This window comes from Cebidichthys violaceus, unplaced genomic scaffold (assembly GCF_023349555.1).
Source record: "Cebidichthys violaceus isolate CVI_PGR_0920_01 unplaced genomic scaffold, fCebVio1.0.p SCAF_7, whole genome shotgun sequence".
NCBI classification, from domain to species: Eukaryota; Metazoa; Chordata; class Actinopteri; order Perciformes; family Stichaeidae; genus Cebidichthys; species Cebidichthys violaceus.
In genome coordinates, this window is record NW_027176927.1 from 603,028 (window position 1) to 624,807 (window position 21,780).

The 21,780-nt window shown below is 45.4% G+C and overlaps 1 protein-coding gene across 7 annotated transcripts in view; it reads left to right on the plus strand.

Moving 5' to 3' along the window:
* cspg5a (chondroitin sulfate proteoglycan 5a) overlaps positions 1 to 21,780 on the plus strand; it is a 42,779-nt gene that overhangs the window by 13,641 nt on the left and 7,358 nt on the right. For 3 of the 7 annotated variants that reach the window (XM_068735174.1, XM_068735170.1, XM_068735172.1), the window contains exons 2-4: positions 748 to 1,741; positions 12,788 to 12,976; positions 18,973 to 19,051. In XM_068735174.1, the coding sequence (XP_068591275.1) occupies positions 748 to 1,741; positions 12,788 to 12,976; positions 18,973 to 19,051 (1,262 nt within the window). Of the gene's footprint in view, positions 1 to 747; positions 1,742 to 12,787; positions 12,977 to 18,972; positions 19,130 to 21,780 lie in introns of all 7 variants that reach the window. The other 4 variants (XM_068735171.1, XM_068735173.1, XM_068735168.1 and 1 more) reach the window with 3 other exon arrangements.

A 21,780-nucleotide genomic window follows, 5' to 3' on the forward strand; every position in this document is an offset into this window, starting at 1 on the left:
TGACTGCGAGGCAAAATAACACTTCCTGTTTTCACCTCCAAAGCCCCCAAATTACGTGAACTGTAGTTCCAAAGCAGGATTATCCCCCAAATAGAAGTAAGACAAAGTGTCAGACTTTGAATTGCATTTCCAAATTCATATTAATCATCTACGGTGCCCCATTAAGGACATAAAAGTTCAGTAAAATGCACAAAACTCATGTTTTTCTTTTATTTCACGGATATTTTACACATTTTCATGGGTATTTTTTTTGCATCATTTTTATTGATGCAGTCTCTCAGAGTGAGTCTTGGACCGTGTTGGTGCTTTAAATCAAACCAGCTGCTTTCTAACTGTCTCCCTAATGAGCCCTGCTCTCCAGTAACTGGAGCCCATTTGAGAGCTAGAAGTCCCCCCCCCCCCCCCCCCCCGAGCTGATCGATACAAACGGCGGTCCTGTTTTTCCAAGTGAAACCATTTTGCACCTCATTAAACTTGCTGAAGGTTTCTCACCGCTGTGCTTCTGTATAACTGAGAGGTTCATAGTGGCTCTCACGCATCTGCACACAGGATCTCACAAAATAGAGATAGATTTATGTTTTAACATATGGGCTGGATTTATATTTGAAGGTGTGGGATGGATTCAGATTTTAAGATGTGCAATAAATTACTGTTATCTGTTTCCTTCGAAACCTTTAAAACGAACTCGGAACACTTTCTCAGCTGCTGTATTTGTACTGAGAATCTTTATTTTCTTTGTGTTTGTAGGAACCGTTGTCGGGACCAATGCCACTGAGCCGGACAGCACGGCCAACGTTACCGCCCCGCTTGGCGAGGAGGTGGGGCCCGTCGAGGTAAACGAGGGCTTCGCCACGGTAACCGGGATGAGCAGCTCGGCCAGTCCGGCCACCGTGCCCCCGAGGGCGGGCCGGATCCCCCGCGCCGGCGAGGAGGAAGAGCAGAGCAGCGGCATGTTCGGCGAGACGGTGGTTCCCGCGTTGGAGGAGGTGGGCGTGGCCGCCCCGCCCCAGCTAAGCCCTGACTCGGCCGAGACGGAGCACCTGCTGCCCAGCAACCCGCGCGGACAGGACGTCCTGGAGAGCGAGGAGGAGGGGGGGGAGGAAGAGGAGGAGCGTCTGCCGCACACCGACCCGCCTTGGATCCACGCCAAGGACACAGCCGTGTTTGACATGGACCGCCTCTTCACCACCACCACCGCTCAGCCCTCAGCCCCCACCAACCCCGCTAACCCCGAAGTCCTCCACGTGGACTTCTTCGACCCCTCATCTCGTGGGCGTGGCCTTGACCTGGCCCCGCCCTCTCCTTCATCTCTGGCCCACGAGCTGCAAGGCGGCGACCCGACCTCCTGGGCGATGCCGGACAACTACGACTACCTCACACCCTACGAGGACGGCGTGTCCCCCACCGCTGACGAGTACACCTACAGCACCACGACCGGCGCCTACGAGAGCGACGAAGACCTCCGGCTCTCCGCCGGGTCTCGACCCAAACCCCGGGTCCCGGGGTCCGGCTCCTTCATCCCCGGGGCGGCGCTCCCCGGCGCCGGAGCTCCGGCACCAAACATCCCCGCAGCGGCTCCTCCGGCGGCCTCACCGGTGGACGGGTCGGACGGGATGGGTGGATGCCGTGTTGGGTACCAGGTGGCGAACGGAAGTTGCCGCTCGCCCTGCGACATGCTGCCCAACTACTGCTTCAACGGGGGGCAGTGCTACCTGCTGGAGGGCATGGGAGTCTTCTGCAGGTATGACGCAACAAAAACACAGAGGATATACTGCACAGTGCAACCACAAAGACAGTCACTACCACTCAGCAATACACAGGACTCTGCAAGTCCTCCAAGTTGCACTTATCTATCAACAAATAGGGAACAAAAATCAGTTGTATTCCATTTGCAACACAAGAAAAAGCATGACAAACAAAACGAGACAAAAACAGTTTTTTGAATTTGCATCATAAGGAATCTGAACAGCAGCGACAAAAACAGATAATAGATAATATGGCTGACATCAGGAAAACATCGGCCATCAGCTTGTTTGAGCATTGTTGCTCAATGTTTGCATCACCCAAAGCGTGATGGGAACTGTAGGACACTCTTCTCTATTCATTCTCATATCAACACAGTCTCACAGCAGTTTTTAAAATAGTCACAAAATGATTTGATGTAAAAAAAAAAGAAAAAAAGAGGGTTAATCAAGAAAAAGCCACATAAAAACTTTTCCATTCTTGTAAACTTTACAAAACTTTTTAAAAACCAAAACTTTGCAGCTGCGTTAGGCTTCATCAGGGTCATTCATTTGCATGTATAATCAATGATAATTATATTCTGCAGCATCCACAACGGGTTCCTTTATGCAAAATGAATTGTTGTGTCACGTGACGCACGAGGCGCCGTGAAGCTGTAGATTTATAGAGTTATTCCAGTGTTCTGCTCCGCGGCTCAGGGACATGTGGAAAAGCTCAAGTGCAGAACAGAAACCAGTGTGTTATTGCTGTTTTTTTTAACAAGAGAGTTTTTATGAGGAAGTGTTCTTCTGCCAGGCTGTACGCTGAGATTCGGTTGTGTGCTTCGTTAGATTTGTTTTTTTCCTTTTGTCATGCGAACACACAGCACTCATTACTGCGCCAACCGACCTCCAGGCATCGGCCCCAAACTTACAGTAACGACGTTTCTCAATACCCGGTCCAACGGCGGTCGCCGCGGTGCAGAATCTAGGCGGAGGTCAGGAGTCAAACGGATTAAGAGAATCATAGTTCCGGCTCAATTCGAGTCCTCTGGCGATGCAACTGAAAGTCGACAATCACGACGCATCTGCGGATCAAAACGTCCCGATCTGTGACGAGAACGGCTACGCTTCAAAAAAAAAGAAAGAAAAAAGACAGCATCACAGCAGCAGCACGCCGGGTTCAGGATTAGAGCTGCTGCAGATGGGGGAAAGGGGGAGGGGGGAGGGGGAGGGGGAGGGGGACGCCTCGTCCTGGTAGCTTTCATGAATCATAATGCTGTGTTATCGCGGAACTGATGCGGTTTATGATATTTATTTAAGAGAATGCGATGGGATCAATATTAAAGCTGCATTTTAGAAGCTGCAGAGTCAGCTTTCATAAACTGCTGTAGGTGACGTGTCAATGATGCTGCTTCCCGTCATAATTGGCTAAATGTAGATGATGTAACATCGCCTTGAGACGCTTTCGTTAGCGTTACAACGCTGGTGGAGATGCTAGTGAACGCTGAAAACATCAGCTCTAAAGAAAACAAAAGAAAATCCATTGTTCAAGAGGCGTGAAGATCAATTTATACTCTTAACAAATGCCGCGGTTGAGGGAGAATAGCAGCACCAAAAAACACCTGGAGTACAGTGAATATTACAGACCGATGAGGTCTGACAATGGAAGATCTGCACGTTTCAATCACATAAACGCAGGTTTCACATTTCAAAACGGTAACGATTTTTCCATGCATAACCCCCCGTGGTCACGAAACGGATGAACCCACCGATCGGCGAGGAGAGACTTCCAATTAGCGGACAGCTGCGCAGATTAACATGCAGATGTGTGCATGGTGGGCGATCGGCCTCCTGACTGGAGATGATGGAGGAAATGTCACTCCGCCAACAGCTACACACACACACACACACACACACACACACACACACACACACACACACACACATATCTCAGTCTCTGAAAAACATCTTGACAGCCCAGATTTATTTGTTCTGAGTAAATAACGCCAGATAACGTCTGATCCTGTGACCTCCTGGAGCTGAAGGTCCACTCCAGCCCCCATGCAGCGACCGTGACCCTGATCCTGAGAGCCGACAACCCCCCCCCCCCCCCCCCCCCCCCCCCCCCCGTGTCAAACGTAAACCGTCGCATCGTGATGTGAATCAAAACTGGAGAACGATTGAAAATTTGATATCCGCCATTTGAAATTGAAAATTGAGACATCTACTATAACAGCATTCAAGGTTTTTTTTTTGTACACGATAAGAAGGTGCTGCATTCAGAGGCTTAAGAATAATTAGAACAAACAAATAGGATCACAGCAGAACGTTTTGAATTAGTTGGCAGAATATAAACAGGAAGAATTCATTAAGAAAGAAAGATTTTTGTTTTACTACGTTCACCTGAAGTGTCTTCAAAATATCTGTAATTGTAAAAATCTCCTCTTCAGCATCTCTTCAGCACCAAACCTCACAGTTTTATTCCTCTCTGTGTTCTGAAGGTTTATACTGAGGGCTTTGTTCATATATCATTCACAGCCTGATTTATACTACATTTTATCACTAAGAACATGGCAGAAAATAGCAGTTTTTTATGGTTGTTGACCGTGTTTTTCTGATTTATGAAGCGACACGAAGAGATATCCCAAATTCACTCCGTAAAACCCTTTGAATCTAATATGTCGTCAAAATGAAACGATGATTTAGACCCTGGCTTTATCCAGTGTTCACATTTCCGTTCCCGAAAATTCATGCAAATCAGCACTTATTTAATAAGATAATGCCTCATTCGCATATTCAAACCCTAACATTTTAGAAAACCTTTCATAAATATCTATATCTACCAGTGACAGAGCAGGAAGCAGAAAAAAAATAAATGACTTTTCTGTTTCCAAACATCAGATTACAAGTGTTTTATTGACTGAGAGGGAAATGGAGCGACGCTCACACAGCAATGTTGCTCAGCGGACGACATGATCCAGATATTTAGGGCAGATTTTGGGCTTCGGTCAGCAGATCGTAACAGTGATGAAGCTCCTGAGAGAGAATCATGAGGGCTGAAGAGAGAGAGAGAGAGAGAGAGAGAGAGAGAGAGAGGAGCATTACTGCCGGGCAAAAACTGCAATATGGGTCAATGGAGCGCTGGCACAGATGAGCACCAATATGTTCCTCTGTGTGTGAGTGTATGTGTGTTTAGGCATGATTGTGTGTCTGATTGCACATGTGACAGCTCCCGTGTGTGTGTGTGTGTGTGTGTGTGTGTGTGTGTGTGTGTGTGTGTGCGCCGTATATCTGTGTGGCTGCAGCTGAACTGGAGCGGCTTCATACATCAGGCCAATTCAATTACGGCGGGATGAACGTCGGGACCTTTTTGGCCCTCTGCAGTAAAACACATGACATGACCCCCTTTGAAGCGCTGTGTACCGACCTCGGACCGGCCTGTCGTTTCTCTTCTCCTGCAGGCAGAAATATGTACCTACAGGGGCCCCGGGGGGGGCATTACTAATGATAAGTAAACATGATTAATTATCATTTCAATACTAATAACATCAACATTTCTTATTGGTGGTTATTATAAAGTGTCACCAATGTCTATCATTTTGACTTCTGGAGACAACATCTTTTATTTTGTAGTATCTTTGAACTGCAGTCGATCACACTGATGTCTTTTTTTTTTTTTTTTTTTTTGGAGCTATCTCCGGGTCTGGCTCCCCCGTCCCTCTGACTGATGGGGTCTGACAAGCGTTAACGTCGTAATCGCTTCCTCCTCTCTGGAGCTGCAGGACCGAGGACCATATTCAGAGAAAAACAGAGGTGGGGGGTGGGGGTGGGTGAGAGAAGTCAGATGTTGAGAGTAAAGAAAGTGGAGGGAAGTAAAAGAAGATAGCAAGAAGCTATCAACAGGAGAGAAAAGAGAGACAGAAGAGAGTTAGAGGTGGAGGAGAAACTGTGGAGTGAGTGAATGAGTCAGAACCTTAAAGCGCTTGCCAGTATGGAAACGGCCCGGGAGAGCCAGGTCCAGTTTGTGTGTGTGTGTGTGTGTGTGTGTGTGTGTGTGTGTGTGTGTGTGTGTGTGTGTGTGTGTGTGTGTCCTGCAGCTTGATGTAATTAAGGGAAGCTTTGAGCACCAACTGCAGTTTGTATCCATTTTAGATTTCATGACCACATCATGGAAAACACACTCATGTGCACACATACATACATACACACACACACACACACACACACACACAGGATTATGTGTGTATTAGGGATCACTTCCAATTCAAAGAGCGGGAGTCGTGGAATCGGGCCAGAGGTCAGACACACAGATTTACGACTGTAGAGGAGGTTCGAGACAAAACAGACACCACACACACAACACACACACACACACACACACACACACACACACACACACACACTCTGCCTGTTTTTGCCAAAGGTAGTCCTGTCTGACGTATTCAATTGTTGACACGCACATACACTCGCACACATTCGAGTCATCTTGCTCAAGAGTAACTCTGGTTCACTGCACACACACATACACACACACACACACACACACATTTATGCACACACACACACACACACACACACACACATACATACACACACACACACACACACACACACACACACACACGCGTAAACAAAGAGAGATTGGTCACTTTTTGTATTGATCTTCATGTGGGCGGGGCTAATCTGTATTGAAGCTTCAGCTCTCTCTGTCTCAACCCTGAATGTTTTGACGCTCTTATTTTGTAGAGTTCTGGTCTATTTTCCTGACCTTAAAAGTTGCAGCCTTTATCAGATAACAATTCACAATCACATCAACATTACCTGCCATTTGGATCTGTGTATGTATTCATCACCGTATTGTTTACATGGATGTCATTGCAGTTCTTTAGGAGAAGAACCGCAACACAAACCAGAGCCTTTTCCCACACAGAGCTCGTTATTTCTACATCGGTTTTGCCAAGAAATGCGGTTGATCGTTACCAGACACAACCGTTGAAGTCTATGTGATTCCATTACAATCAATAGACCAGAGATCATTTTTGCGGTGTTGAAACCGGCCTCTCTTTGTACACGATAGCACGAAGGTTAGCGCTTAGCGCAGTCTGACAGCACGAGACCGAGACGAGCAAACAGACACGTACTGAATTAGGTGGTAATATTTTGCTCAGCGGAGATGTGAGAATCGTGGTCTTTGGATGGTGTAATGGAGGCTTCTGTTGGACCGTAGAAACCACAGTGTCACGCTCATACAAGAGAAGCTCTCATTGAAATGGAGGATCATTGGTTCTCTTCTTAGTCTTCCCTCGGTTTAAATCCTGGAAAAATAACTTCTTCACAAGACAAAATGTGAACATTAACATCATGGTTTGAATTGGTCCGATTCTTCTCATGTACTGGAGATCGTCGTGTTTTTAAATCCCCTTTTCGGTTTTCAAACTGTGTGATTAAATGGACCCTGAGAATGTTCCGATCCGACCGTTTCAGTCCCGATACCGACACCAACACCCGGGCTTTGGGTGTCAGCCGACGCCAAGTACCGATCAGGTACCAGTGTTCATTTAATGGGCTGTATGCCTCACTGCGTGAAGGGTAACACTGCTTTTCTTAGTAAAACTAAATGTAACAAATCACTTAATTAGTCCGCATGACAAAATACACAGTGCACTAGTAAAATACAATAAGAAAATACAATTTAAATACCTTTAATTTGCTGACTACACGTAATAGGTTTTGATGGCAAACGCACTCACAAAGTCTAGTTCAAGTTCAAGAGTAAAGTTTACGTTCTCATGACCATAAAATAAGATTTTAGGAGCCTAAAACCAAATCTAACGCTCTGCATGAACTTCTTGGTAAGAAGTGAAGCAAAGCCTCCTCACTACCCGAAAGCAATTGGCTGCGTATGTTTACGAGATGTTCAACCAAAGTGTTCCCTTCTTGTATTGTTTCATTTCAGAAGCCCGATGACCTAAAACGTTACGTTTGAATTAACGACAGCAAATCCAAACTACGGCGTTCATTAGACCGCAAAACACAGAGATGGAGTATAATGAACTCACATGTAGAGGGTGAACTCATCCAGTGATGTCTGTATTCAGGCATCTTATAAACACAACTATAAACTTTTATCCTCCGTCTTCCTTCATTCATTAAATTCCACATTGAGTCGTCTAATCAGATGAGATCAAACTCCGTGTTCCACAGGCTCTCCTCTTACTCTTCTTCTGTCAGCACTTAGAAATCAAATCCAGTTTTTAATCCCGCCGGTTGTCCTTCCCCCTCCCAAAGAGCCTCAGCGTCACCCAGGACGTTTGCTTCTATTCGTCAGAGGAACTCCGCGAGGTTCTGTTTCAGCGCCAGGATCGGTAGCGGATGTTTTATCGTCCAAAACTCGTGATAGAAACCTGGTTCTCAGAGGACGCCAGTTGTTCCTTCTCCCCAGTCCTCTGCTGGCCTTTCATCGCTCTCTCTCTCTCTCTCTCTCTCTCTGCAGATTTGACTCACTTTTTCCCCTTCCACTCTCCGCAGTTATTTGCGTAAGAAAATCATGCATCGCTTCAAGGAAGAAATGTTTTTAAAAAATAGTGTTTGTTTTAATGCAAAATAGGGGATTTATGCAAAAAAGGTATTCAGTAAACACCCCGCCGTGCCCTCTCCTGTCAGTCCACATGCAGCTCTCTTAGGTCCGCTCGTTCTCCCAAAGACCTCGCTGAAATGCATTTGTCTCCTCTGCTGGGCCTTCGTCCATATGGTGCTTTGATCAAAAGAAACATATATCTAAAACCTGATTCTGTTTCCATCCTGCATCTGTTATTATCGTAGCACCAAATGAAGTTTGATATGTTTTCGGCGGAGACAGTAACCAAAATAAAGCCGCTCATCTTTTGCAGCTGGCAGTATTGTCTCGGCAATAAATAAGATGAATTATAAATGAACATCACGTCGACGTATTCACCTTTTAAGTGTATATGGGCGAATTTGTTAGTAAGCAGCTGCTTATTTACTCAGCAGCCGTTAAAGTTTTTGGTCTCCGCCCACCCCCTGAGGGAAATATCTGCCTCTTTAGCTTCAGTTGCGCTTTCCCTACGAAAGTCCAGCAACATCTAGTAATCACTTTCCGCTCGTTACAGACGTACGGTCTCTCTGCAGGTATAGCTACGGACGCTTTTTGGCTGAAAAAACTGCTGTCTGCTGCGTACCAAGGCTGTGGTGACAAAACCTCTGAGCGTATTCGATTGAGAAAACGTGACGTAGTCTCACTTCAACCGGCGTTATTGACTCCTTGGGTCGAAGCAGATATCAGTATTTTTAATTTCCAAACGCACACAAACACACACCAGCCTGTCGTCTGGTGGCCTATCGCCCTGGAACACCGGTGTGTCTTAAATTGGCCTTTTCACCAGGCCCCCTCATCTCCATTACTCTTCATCAAAACCAGCAGGGGGGGGTCTCATTAGAGGGCCACAACCCACCTGCACCATTGTCACCCTCTGTAAGTTAAATTAAAGACTCCCTCTGCCTGCCTCCCCCCTTTCTTACCCCAGCGGGTCCTAATCAGGTAAATATTAGAGGATTTATCAGCTCTCCTTCGTGTGGCTCGGGCCGCCCTGATGCTAATTCTGGTGTATTCCTGCCGGGCTGCGACAATGCTGTAAGTGCGGCTGCGGTGGAGATAATGATGGGTTGGGGAGGAAAAAAAAAAGAAATGTGAAGGCCTGTTGGAGCACGAGGGAGGTTTTAAAGAGGGAAGAGAGTGGGAACGAGGGAGGCTGGGCAACACTCTCCGCCAGAGAGGGATCCGTGATTTAAATGTTGAGAAAGAGGTTTGACAGTAGAAGTTATTTCGTCCCCAAAGAGGAGCTATTTCCACTTTGATTTGTGCAGCCGCCCTGGACGTGAGACTTTTCCAGAGAAGGAAATCCAATCCTGAAGATTGTCTTCGAAAAATTCAGCCAAGAGCCGTTTCCTCCCGTGTCAGCTTCTCTAGCTTTGATTCTAAATGGTAACAGATAAGACCGGCGTTATTCTCCGACAAAAAGACCAGAACCAAAAGTGCGTTGGCACTGTTTTTACCAAACTATTCTCAGCTGCAAGATTAATAGACATTCGGTCTCCTAACAGCAGAAGCTATCTGCAGGAACTTTGACTTTTCAGTTCACAAATCTGCTCATAAAATGTAGAACGGGAAGAACGTTGAAAACAAAACACATCGGTTGAAAGAAATCTTTTTTTGAGAGCAATAATCTGGAGGAAAAACAACACCAAGTGGCAGTTAATTTTAACTGCCACTTGGCGTTGTTTTTCCTTGAATTGACTCAATATGACCTGTGTGTGTGTTGGTCACAGTAATGGAGGAACGTGTCATGCAGCGCGACGGTGCGACTCGCTTGTAGTCCTGCTAGAGGCAAAGCTCCATTGATGGTCGGTCCACCGCTTGGGTCCAGACTGAAACATCTCAACCGCCATTGGATGGATCGTGATGAAATGTTGCACCGACGTTCATGGTGCACAGAGGATGACTCCTTTAGTCTTTTGGTGATCCCTTGACTTCAGATCCACTTTATTCATCAAATCACAGCATGCTAACGAGCTAACGTCACATCAGCGTATTAGCAATATCATTGTTGAGCATGCTGACGCTGGTATTTAGCTCAGTGTAGAGAGTGTAGAGCTCAATTAGGTCCCGTAGGTGCAGTGTTATCTTCTACATTTTGTTTGCATTTCAGCTCTTGGTTGCATGTTGTTCCCCCCCCGTCTGTTGGCCGTGGTTTTCGCAGTACGTCTCCGCACAAAGCCCACTAGCACGGCTGCATAGTTTCTGGACGAGTGGAGCTCCATGGCTTCCAGAGGAATAAAACACATCAGGCTTCGGATGCCCGGGCAACGCTCGTTAGAACAGTTCAGTTAATTTTACTTCTCTTCTCATTTATTTCCCAACTAAAGCCAAAAAGCAGAACATTCGCCTCTGACTCTGCATGTTTTCCTCCAGAGAAAGAGAGAAAATCAGTCGCGCTAAGTGAAAGCAGAGACACGATTCAGCTGGAGGCAGCAGGGAGGAAAGACGGGGAGGTGAAAGAGCCGGTGAACAAGAAAAGAGATTTTCAAGACGACAAGGAGGGAGGGAGGAAAGGGAGGAAAGGGAGGAAAGGGAGGGGAAGAAAGAAAAGAGATGGCAGCTATAGCCGCGAAAAAACCCCCCGACTGTGTCCTCGTGGAGGACGTGTGATGGAATGACATGTCAGCGACGCATCTGCTCCGGGTTTTTTTTTTTTTTTTTTTTTTTTTTTTTGCCGCTCAGCTGGGTTGCCACGACGACCAGCACATCCTCGCTCTCCTTTTTTATTTATTTTATTCATGCATCCCTTTTACTTCTCTCTCTCCCGCTCTCTATTTGCATCCCCTCCTCCCTCCATCCATGCCTTACGTAAACCTCTTCTTCTTCTTTGTGCGGGCGCAGAGTTGCTCGGAGGTTGAGTGCATTGAAGTCTCCTTGAAAATGTGATATCGGGCATCATCCCTTTCTCTCTCTCTCTCTCTCTCTCTCTCTCTCTCTCTCTCTCTCTCTCTCTCTCTCTCTCTCTTTTTCTCACATATGCCCACTCTCAAAATGTCTCCCGGCTCGTTCAGCTGGCAGAAATAAAGAAAATAAAAAAAACGTCAAGGATTCAGGAAGGAGACAGGAAGCGGGTCGGTGAAAAGGAAGGCTGCTTAGCATGTAGGGAGCGTAGCCGGGGCGGCCCTCACTTTTACGCTCCCTCGTCGGTGCGATGTCCGTGCGGGACAAAGAGAGGGGGGGGAGGACAGTTAATTGCTTTGTCGTTTGTTAATTTAAGCCGCTCGCTGTGGTCATTTTGAGTGCTCTGATGTATATGAAAAATACACGAATAAGAAAACCTTCATGCTTGAAAACCTCCCTCTGGCAGTTCTGTGTATTTTTACTCCGCGTTTGTGTTCATCCACTTTAAAAGCCCCGCGGTCAAAAACAACCAAAAAGGGGGAAAATAGCACAAGACTTTCTTTACCAAACAGCACACACACACACACACACACACACACACACACACACACACACACACACACATCCTCTTTGACAAAATGAAAGTAACGTAATATTGACATGTGGTGGAGATCCTAACGTATAATAAGTATATTTTTCCGGGGGGGTGGAGGGGTTAAATGACTTATCATAAATCTAGTGATTCTTATGGAAACACGATCTTCTGCTCGTGTGACAGTGAAACAGACTTTAAGGTCTCGTTAAGCGCTGAAATAGATTTGCCGTTTTGCACGCCAAACGGTCCGTAGACAAAGCCATCTGCCCCTCTCTGTCCCCGGGCGGACGCCTGTACTAAGAGGGAGCCCGGGACTCAGATGGCGACCGTGTGTGTGTGTGTGTGTGTGTGTGTGTGTGTGTGTGTGTGTGTGTGTGTGTGCGTGTGCGTCCACATATGTGCCTGTAATTTACATCCACACATGGACGCCCATATGCATTGTGTAAGATCTCATGTCTTTTATGATGATGTTTGACAGAGTGTGTGACAGCGAGTGCCCCCCCCCCCCCGGGGCTCCTTTTTTTATTTTCACCTTCTATTCTCAGACACACAGAAATGATTTGAATAAAGCAGCCTGCAAAAACCTGCCAGCGACTCTTCCACCCTGCTGACACGCCTGCGGTCGATTACTTCACAATAGCGCCGAGGACTTTTATGTAACATGTTGTGAGGTTTTTAGAGCGACTTCGATATAATCAGGAGCAGAGAGGAAATCCTGACTGTTCACAGACATGCTCGAAGCCAAACGCGCCTGTTAAATGATACTTAAAAGACAAATACATGGACGTTGCCAAGCAATGAACGTGGAAGCTGACACACAGTCCGAGCATTTTGTGGGATCACTAAAATGTGGTTTTACCCAACTAACCATTTCCTCTTTTGTTCTTTTTTATTTCCCACCTCTGATCTTTCCATCCTCTCTGATTCCTCTCAAAACTTTGCCTTCTCTCCCATCCTCTCCTCTTCTTCTTCTTCTTCTTCTTCTTCTCTCTCTCTCCGTCTCCCTGTCAGATGTAACGTCCAGGATTACATCTGGCACAAGGGCGCGCGCTGCGAGTCGGTGGTGACCGAGTTCCAGGTGATGTGTCTGGCCGTGGGCGCCTCGGCTCTGGTGGTGCTGCTGCTCTTCATGATCGTCGTCTGCTTCGCCAAGAAGCTCCACGTGCTCAAGACGGAGAACAAGAAGCTGCGCAAGCGCAGGTGAGTCTGAGCTGAGGGATTCAAAATAAAAGTGGAAGTTCTTCATCTTCCCTTATTTAATTTGGAGGAGTGGCTCGTTGAAAGGAGGCTTTACTCACACAGAAAAAGAAAATACGGGGGTATTTCGCTATATTTTGGGGGATAAACCTTTGGCTCATGCTCCCTCGATTTATATTTAGTAATCCTAACAAGATCGTAGAGAAAAGGAAAGATGTAATATCTTTATTCCCCACAAAGTAGCAACGTTTGTGATGAAGCAATACACGAACGCGAGTGAAACTCCATCTGTCAAGATCTCCTTTTAGTGTCCCGCAGGCTCGGTGGATTCATTTGTCTGAGTTTAAAAAGATCGATCAAACAAAACTAAGAAAAGTAAAAAAAAAAAATCTTTAGTGCCTTGCTCAAGGGCATTCTGGTGCATCAGATTTATCATCCGTCGCCCGGCAGACGCTCGAGTCTCGGCTGCGGTGCGTTCACTCCCTCGACGTTAAAGATCTTTTGTTTCTGAGGCCGGTCGATGAAGATATCGATGAAGATATAAAGATAAGAGGCACAGGGGACAGAATGTATAATAAGGGAGATAATAAAGGCTAAAGAAGACAAACCAACAGCTTTAAACACTCACAGGAATTCAGTCAATGCGTCTGTAAATAAGTCTCAGAGACGGGAAATAATCCCGAAGTTTAGAAATACACTAAATTATTTCCAGGATTTCACGAGATTTCACGTTTTTTATATTAAATATTTCACAAATAATTACACTATCATCACTTCAAGTGCTTTAAACTGTGATTTTTGCAAGGCATTGTGGGATAACTGTACTGTAATTCATCTGCACACTGCTATAATCTGTAATCTGAAGGGTCGAGATTTGGAAAGAAAAGACAATGCTGCGGATGGCTGCCGGACTCTGGTTTGTGTATAGAGTCCATCTTTTCTCGCTCTGACTCGCTGAAGATTTTAAATTTCTCTCTAAAGTTTAAGACACCAACTGGGGGGGGGGGGGGGGGGGGGGGGGGGGGGGGGGGGGAGTATCCAGTAGTTTACAAGCAAAAACGCAATCAACCTAATTTAAAAGAGCAAATCTCTGTGTGACAATCAGGTGAAAGGTACGCTCCAACGTGGAACGTTTGTTATGAATGACACCGGTGGTCATTAAATGATAGTAATTGTCACATATAGTACCGTTAAGAGTCCAGTAGAAACAGTAGTTAGTGTATTCAGCTTCAGTGGTTGAAACAGAATATTTGAGTTGCAAGAGGGATTTAAATTGAATCCTTCGCATTTGATTGGGCCGCTTAAAAGTGGGCGGGCTTAGAATGCAGTGCGATATACAGAGCTACAGAGGACTTCATGATGAAGGATGTCGTGGTTTTATTGGTTTAAATCGGTTGGTAGCCTCTGCAAGCACGTTTCATATTTTGTTTTACAGGAAGAAAAGATGATGATTTGATATAAAAACACAACAGGATCTATATATGTGTTAAAAAGGCCTTTTTTCATTTTGTCTCGACAACACGTTTTCTAAAATGTCAGGAGCTCACAGCTGAGTAGTGTTTCATAAACAGAGGACGCCTGAGATTTGGGGAAACATTAAAGAAGAAAGGCAGGATGAGTGAACGCCAGCATGGGTCACAGCAGCAGAGGAACACGAGTCCTCGGCGCCCTCAACAAAGACACATTTGTTTCAGACAAGAATGACTGGAGAATGGAGAACGATCGAGGCAGCAGAGGTCCAGTGCCTTGCTCAAGGACATATGATAGAGACGGAACCTGTCGCCTATCAGCCGAGACATATACTGATATATTAGATGATACCAGTTTTGTAGCCATCACAGAAACCAAAGGCTAAAGAAACGACAGAGAAGAGAGATAGAAAGAGTCTGAGGGAGGAAGAGGGGATAGGATTGATCTGCTGCAATAGGAGGCGAACAAGTGAGGAAGACGATGGAGGGATGCAGGAGGAGACGAGGAAGGAGGGAGGGGGGAGCTGATGGCGAGCAGCCGGCAGAACGGATGAGGAGAGAAGGGAGAAAGGCCGGTGTACACTCTCAGGAAGAGGCTCCGTGTGAAGGACCAGGAAATGGTTCTGTGGAGACCTATTAGATGCACTAAAGGTAATTATTGTTTAGGACACACTGGACCTTTAAAGGGCTCTAAATCCCCTCAAGTCAATGTTTCTCATACCACCAAGCCGACATGGTTCAGATGGATCCTCAAACAAAGTATGAAATCCTTTATTCTCTCTCTACCTGCACTTTAGAGTCTCCTCCTCATCTCAAGTCTTTTTTTTTGGTGTTTTTGAGGCACGAAAATCTGCAAATACAGAAAGATTTAAGGAGATCAAAAATCAAAAATAGACATACAGTAAATGATGATATAAGGTGGAGATATTATGCAGTGGGTAACTCCAGAACGCAATTTTCTTTATGCTTTTTCCTAATAAAATATTAAAATAATATTCGTCCCGTAGGCCTCATCTTAAGATTAAAGAACCTCATGAATGATGATTGGCAAAAAAAAAAAAAAAAAGGTTGCAAACTGTTAATTGTCATGTGTTTGATATGATATTCTAAATCTATCAAATGTTCTATTAAGCGTAAGAACCTTGACTAGAGAACCTTCGAAGAACCCTGAACATTGTTTGAGTGACTCTAAAGGAGGTGGAGTAAATATTAACTGAAGGAGAGAACGAGAGTGACAGAGTGTGTGGCGGGGGGGGGGCAGTGCCCGTGTTTTAACGTTGGTCTCCCTAGCAACAGCGCTGTTGCGGATGAGCGGCAGCAGCAGCCCCGGCGATCGAGCGTCCTCGGTTGACGCAAATGGCAACCGGATTCTCCGGAGCAGATCCCACCCGCCACGGGGACTACTTTTAGCTCCACGGGGAGGGATATCGTGCTAGTCACGGGGTGGAGGAGATTAAGGATGAGGGTGAGGATGAGGAGGATGGTGAGGAAGGAAGAGCGGCGCAGTCAGTAGCAGCCTAGCGAGCAGATATTTGAGGAGAAAAGGGTGATGTCATTGGTTCTCTGGATCCAGCTGAAAGTAGGGCAGTCTGAACGGGAGAGGGGGGGGGGGGGGGGGAAACAGGGGGAGGTGGAGTTGACCTACATACAGCTGTGCGACCTGAGGGGTGTGTGTGTGTGCCTGTGTGCGTGTGTGTGTGGTAGCGGCAGGGTGCAGCATGAAAGAGAAAACACAGCCTCATCAAGTGGTCGGCTAAAAGAAATCGAAGAGGAGAAAGGAGGAGGAGGAGGAGGAGGAGGAGGAGGGTGACAGATGAGAGGAGTAAAAAAAAGGAACGGCAGGATGAAACAGGGGAGGAGGGGGGAGGGAGGGAGAAACTGTTGCAGGAGAGGAGAGGGAAAGAGAAAGTGAAAGAAAAAAAGAGAGGAATAAGAGGGTCGTTGCAGAGGAAAGAATCTCAGCATGACACATTCAGAGGAGTGTGTGTGCGTGTGTGTGTGTGTGTGTGTGTGTGTTTGTGTGTGTGTGTGTGTGTGTGTGTGTGTGTGTGTGCTGACAGGGCTGATGAATACATGAGACTCCCACACTCCCCCATCTGCTGCGGTTAATCGCAGTCGCAGTGTTTCTCTGCCGCAGTCGAGATCAGACCAACATCCTGGTCAAAGAAGAGAGAGAGAAGAGAAGAAATGGCGTCTTTGTTATGAGACGGTCTGTCTGTCAATGTAAAGACGTGATTCTGTTTTAGTTAACGTTTAATAACGTGGGTTTTTCAGGTTACAACAACTACTCAGTTAAGATTATATTCATTAAGGTTAGGGGGACATACTTTAATAACCGTGCCGTCGGGATGAAGTGAAAAATGCCTTTTTTACCCTTTTAGGTCCCAAATTGGTCATTTCTGTGCACCTATTTAACAATATTTGCAAAAATAATGATCAGTTTCTTTGTATTTTCATATTAAAATCCAATCATCTTTTCGTCTTATCAAACAAAATATAAAGTGTTCTTTTGGTACAGACCATGTATAATGCACAGACTGTATGTAAGAAGTGTCGTAGTCGTTGGTTTCGAGTTCGTCAATTTCGCCGTCGCCATCTTGGATTACGGCCGTCGCCGTGTTGGTTTTTCTGCAACTGATGAACAGGAAGTGACCATATTTGGAATGCGGAGGAGTGGCGTAGAGATATACGGCTCTGGTAGCGGACCTGTCAATCACAGTAAGCCCCGCCCCTAAAGCATCCCCTGCTTTATGGTCTGTTTGACTCTAAATGGACCATAATGTACTAAATGAACATCATGCTGTGTTGAAGAAGACTTGAAACTAGAGATTGAGACATAAACTCATGTTTACAATGTTTACTGAGGGAATAAATCAAGAGAGAAGTAGAGTCATTTTAGACTAGACTTCTATACAACCAGAGGAGTCGCCCCCTGATGGACACTAGAGAGAATGCAAGACTACGGTCTAGACCTCATAAGGTAACTTGTTGGTGCTACATATGACAACAATTTTAAACTGAGAGCAAGAGGTCCAGAGCTGACGTCTGGTGCCGAAGTGTCGACAGGAGAACATGATCTCTGTCTCTCGTCGTTACATCGTCTTTGGTTGTCCCGTCTCAACGTTCATGAAATATAAATATGGAAGCTTGCGTCAAGATCAGAGAGACGGGCGTTTTTAGTTGGGATTTGTTTGGCAGGAAGTGGATCGCGGCCTCTTTAACTATGGATGTGACGGGGGAGTGAAGAGATTAGAGGCAGAGACACAGCGAGACGCTTGAGTAAAGGTTTGAGCGCCGGGCGAACGACAGGCGTTTCAAACATGAGAAGGACGATTTGAGACAAAACTGTGACGTTCTTGTCAAAAGTTGTCGTTTCATTCGGTCCCCGAGACAAACGTCTCCTCCCTTCAACAAGTCAGAGACGAAGAAGAAAGAGGAAGATATTCAAAGAGTTTAGTCTAACTCCGTCAAAAAGGGGAACTCCCAAAGTTTGAAGGATGTTAATCAGATAAGTTGCTGTTTGGTGTATCCAGTTATCTTAAAGCCAAACTTTTAATTGATGGCAATTAAAAATGTTCAACACCAAACAAACAGGAAAAGACACAACATACTAATAAATCATGCATGAACTCTCATATAAGTTTATATTAAGTGGAAAACAAGGGATGTTTAGGAGAACAAACCTTTAGTTGGCCGAAGGACAGGTCTGCCTCCGTAGACCCTGGACATTTTCTCAATAATCTGTCAACACTGTGAGGTTCAAGAGGAAAGTGTGGGGTAAGTTTGTTTGCAAGAATCTAAAAATCAACATGATCATTTGCAATCAATATCGTCAGCCGAGCGAACAAGAATCAAGACCTGTGTTGTGTTAGTGGGTCGAATGTGAGTCAAAGTTTATTCTCTATGACTCTAAGTCTGTCGTTCGTTGCATCACAGATACGATGTTTTGTTTTTTTACTTCTATAACTAATGCTGCTTTCTTGCTTTTTTTCTCCCCCCTCCCTCCTTTTTTTTTGTTCCCCTTCTGTCTGTCTTTTCTTCAACAATGTAATCTTTTCCCCTAAACTTGTCCTTTCTCTTGCCCACGCTTGTCCTCTCTTTTCTCCTTTTTTTTTGTTCCATTTTGTCTGTTTTCGTCTTTTCGTCTCTTCGTCTTTTCGTCTTGCACGACTGTCTTTTCTCCATCTCTCACCTTGTGAATAACCTCCTGTAAATGTCATTCACTTCTCTTCCTCCTCCTTTTCTTCCCTTGGCTTGTCTCTCTTTTTCTTATCCAATCCCCCCGTTTTCCATCTTCTTTGTCTCGTTCTCCTAAATGTCCTACATTTTCATCTCCAACCTCCTTCCTTCTCTCTACATTTCCAAACGTCTCTCTTCTTCTTAATTTCTCCAAAAACTCTCCTCTTCCTCCTCCTCTGTTCTCCCACCATCTCTTTCTTTAAACATCATATCGTATTATCCTCCACCTTCCACCCATCTTCGTCTCCACATCCCCTCCCCCCCACCACCCCTCCATCCTCCAACACCCAGCAGTAAGTACCGGCCTTCATCGGAGCAGCACAATGATAATTTCTCGCTGTCCACCATCGCTGAGGGCTCCCACCCAAATGTAAGGAAACTGTGCGACACCCCTCCTAACGTCCCTCATGCCCGTGCATTGGCTTACTATGATAACATTATCTGTCAGGTAACGTGGTTCTCGCCTCTCTCTCTCACCCCTTTTTTCTGCATCTCCCCCCCTGCAAAATACCCCCCCTCTGCCCGGTGCCCCCTGACTCCCCCTCCTAAATGCATGGGCATGAGTATTCTCAGATACTCCGAGGTGTGCAACGCTAAGGAGACGGTGTGGGGGGGGTGGGCGGGGCGGGGCGGGGGAGGGGTCGAATTGCGACCAAGGATGGTGGGAGTTTTCTCGAGTGGAGGATGAGAAAGAAAACTGCAGGAATGCACGAAGAGGACTATTTTAGACATTTTGATTGTGGTTTTTATACCATCATAGAACTTTTTAAATCCATGAATCTGTAAATATTATGTATATGTATATTATAGTACCAATTATTGCATACTTAGCCAGTTTGCCACAAATCATACGTATATATATATATATATATATATATATATATATATATATATATATATATATATATATATATATAAAAAAAATAAGAGATGAAAAATAGCAAAAAGAGTATGGACCTGCTTTTTTTTTAGCCAGTTCAACCATTTAAAAATAAGGTCTTAACTAGTCATAGTCATTTTATGTATTTTACACAACTCTAACTCTAACCAAGGAACGCTTATTGTGCAGCATGAATCAGCTCATTGGGCTCTAACACAGACAAGGTTAGAGGTTTAATTCCCCCCCCTGAAACCCGTGCAGACTGAACGTTCATGGACGGTTGTCACCGCCCCGGTGAGAGGAAAAAACTCCCACAATCCTTCGCTGCGACCCCTCCCCCACCCCGTCTCTTTCTAACCTGCTCTCTCTCTCTGATCACCTCTTGCATCGGTGTGTCATGGCATTCCTGCTCTGTCGCTGACATGCCCCCCCCCCCCCCCCCCCCCCGGTGGTCATGTCAGCAGCTGCGCTTCGCTTCACTATTTGTTTTGCAAATCCGTACTTATGACTAAATGTCTGCTTTACTTGTTTATCCTGAAAATGGGTGGGAGGGAGGCTGGGTGCCACAAACAGGTAAGCTAAAGGTGTGGGACATTTTGCTGGTTATCATCAGGATAAACATCTGAGATGCAACCCCCTCCCCCCTCCCCCTCCCCCCCCTTGCGGCGGCCTGCAGGTGGCAGCAGAGAGCCGACAGGTGCCTCACTAACTGAAGCATGGGTAGCTCGTAGCGGCTATGCTATCGTTGTAGCAGCATGGGTAGTTCTAGTGCTACAACCGAGGTCGAGTTTTGTTTTTGATTTGTCTTCCAGTGTTTTTAAGGATGTGGTACCACCCTCTAACAACTCCATCAGTAGTTCTGTTCACTTGTGACGTTACAGCAGCTAGTCGTTTCTCTGTAACTCTCATGTTATTTCATGCTAGCTCAACAGTTTTTTAGACCTTGTCATTTCTTTTAGAGGTCTCACTCACTCATCGTAACCACTACCAAATACCATTCCACTACTCTGAGAGACAAGACGTCCCAAGAATCATTTAAAACTAAAAGAACCATCCATCATCACCTCCTAACGATATCTAAAAAATAAAAGTCAACTTCCTAACTCAACACCACCTGTCACAACCCCCCCTAAAAAAAAAACCTGACTCATCCACCGGACTGAATAGTAACTGTAAATACTTCTGGTTTGTTTCAGCACACTTAAAGGTACCCTGGTCAAGTCAATAAATACACATTCCCGCTGCCTGTTTCACGCTATGCCGCCGATTAACCGTTGGTGGCAGTAATGTGCCAAGAAAAGACAGAGAAGAAGACGGCAAGCTCACAAACAATACAGCTTTGCAAATGTTTTATGAGGAAGTAAAATGCGCAAAAGTGTGTTTGTTAGTCATCAAATAAAGTTAAGTTTGTTTGTTGACATGAAAACTGCACAGGGTACCTTTAACTAAACAGGGTTGGGTTCTGATACCAGGCTGTATTTTGGATCTGGTTTCAGAACACTGCTTTTAATGGTCATATGTTAGTCGTAACTGGTTAACATTGATTCTTAAAGTAACTTTTTTATAATAAAAAGTGAAATTTGGCTTCTGTCTTCTATATTTACTCTGCGGACGCTAGTATTTTTTGCAGAGTGGTGAGTCTCCTTTTCTCAAACTCTCCAACCGATTGCTTCACATCAATTTCAGTATCCTGAATCCTCTAGTTTGCTAATATTTAAAGTCTTATAGAGAAGAATCTGGACCTCCAGCATCTGGAGCAAGTGGTCCATGAAAAGTAAGGTGTGTTTCCACCTTTCTAAAGGTACAAAATGTTGAACGCTAAACCTAAATAGATTGGAAAAGGGATTCCGATTTGATAAGCAGACTGACTCAAATTGAACAAAATGGTATCGAACCCCCAACCCTAGTGAGGGATTAGATAAGACAGTCAGAGGAAAGACATCCATTTGGTGTCTCTTTCTTACGTATCTGTGGGACCAGATGAGGCACACTCTGCTCTGTAGCCGAAAACAAACAGAATGAAAGATTTACGACTACTATTCAGCCCGGCTTTACTTTTCTAATACATGTTCCAACCACCTACAAAACTCACTTTAGACACATGCAGTAGGTTTCCCCAAACCAAAAACCATACCAACTTACCCCCTCTCCAAAAAAAAAACCCCACACCCACCAATAAATCAAAATAACCTCAATTCCCTTCCAAACTAGTAGCCCAG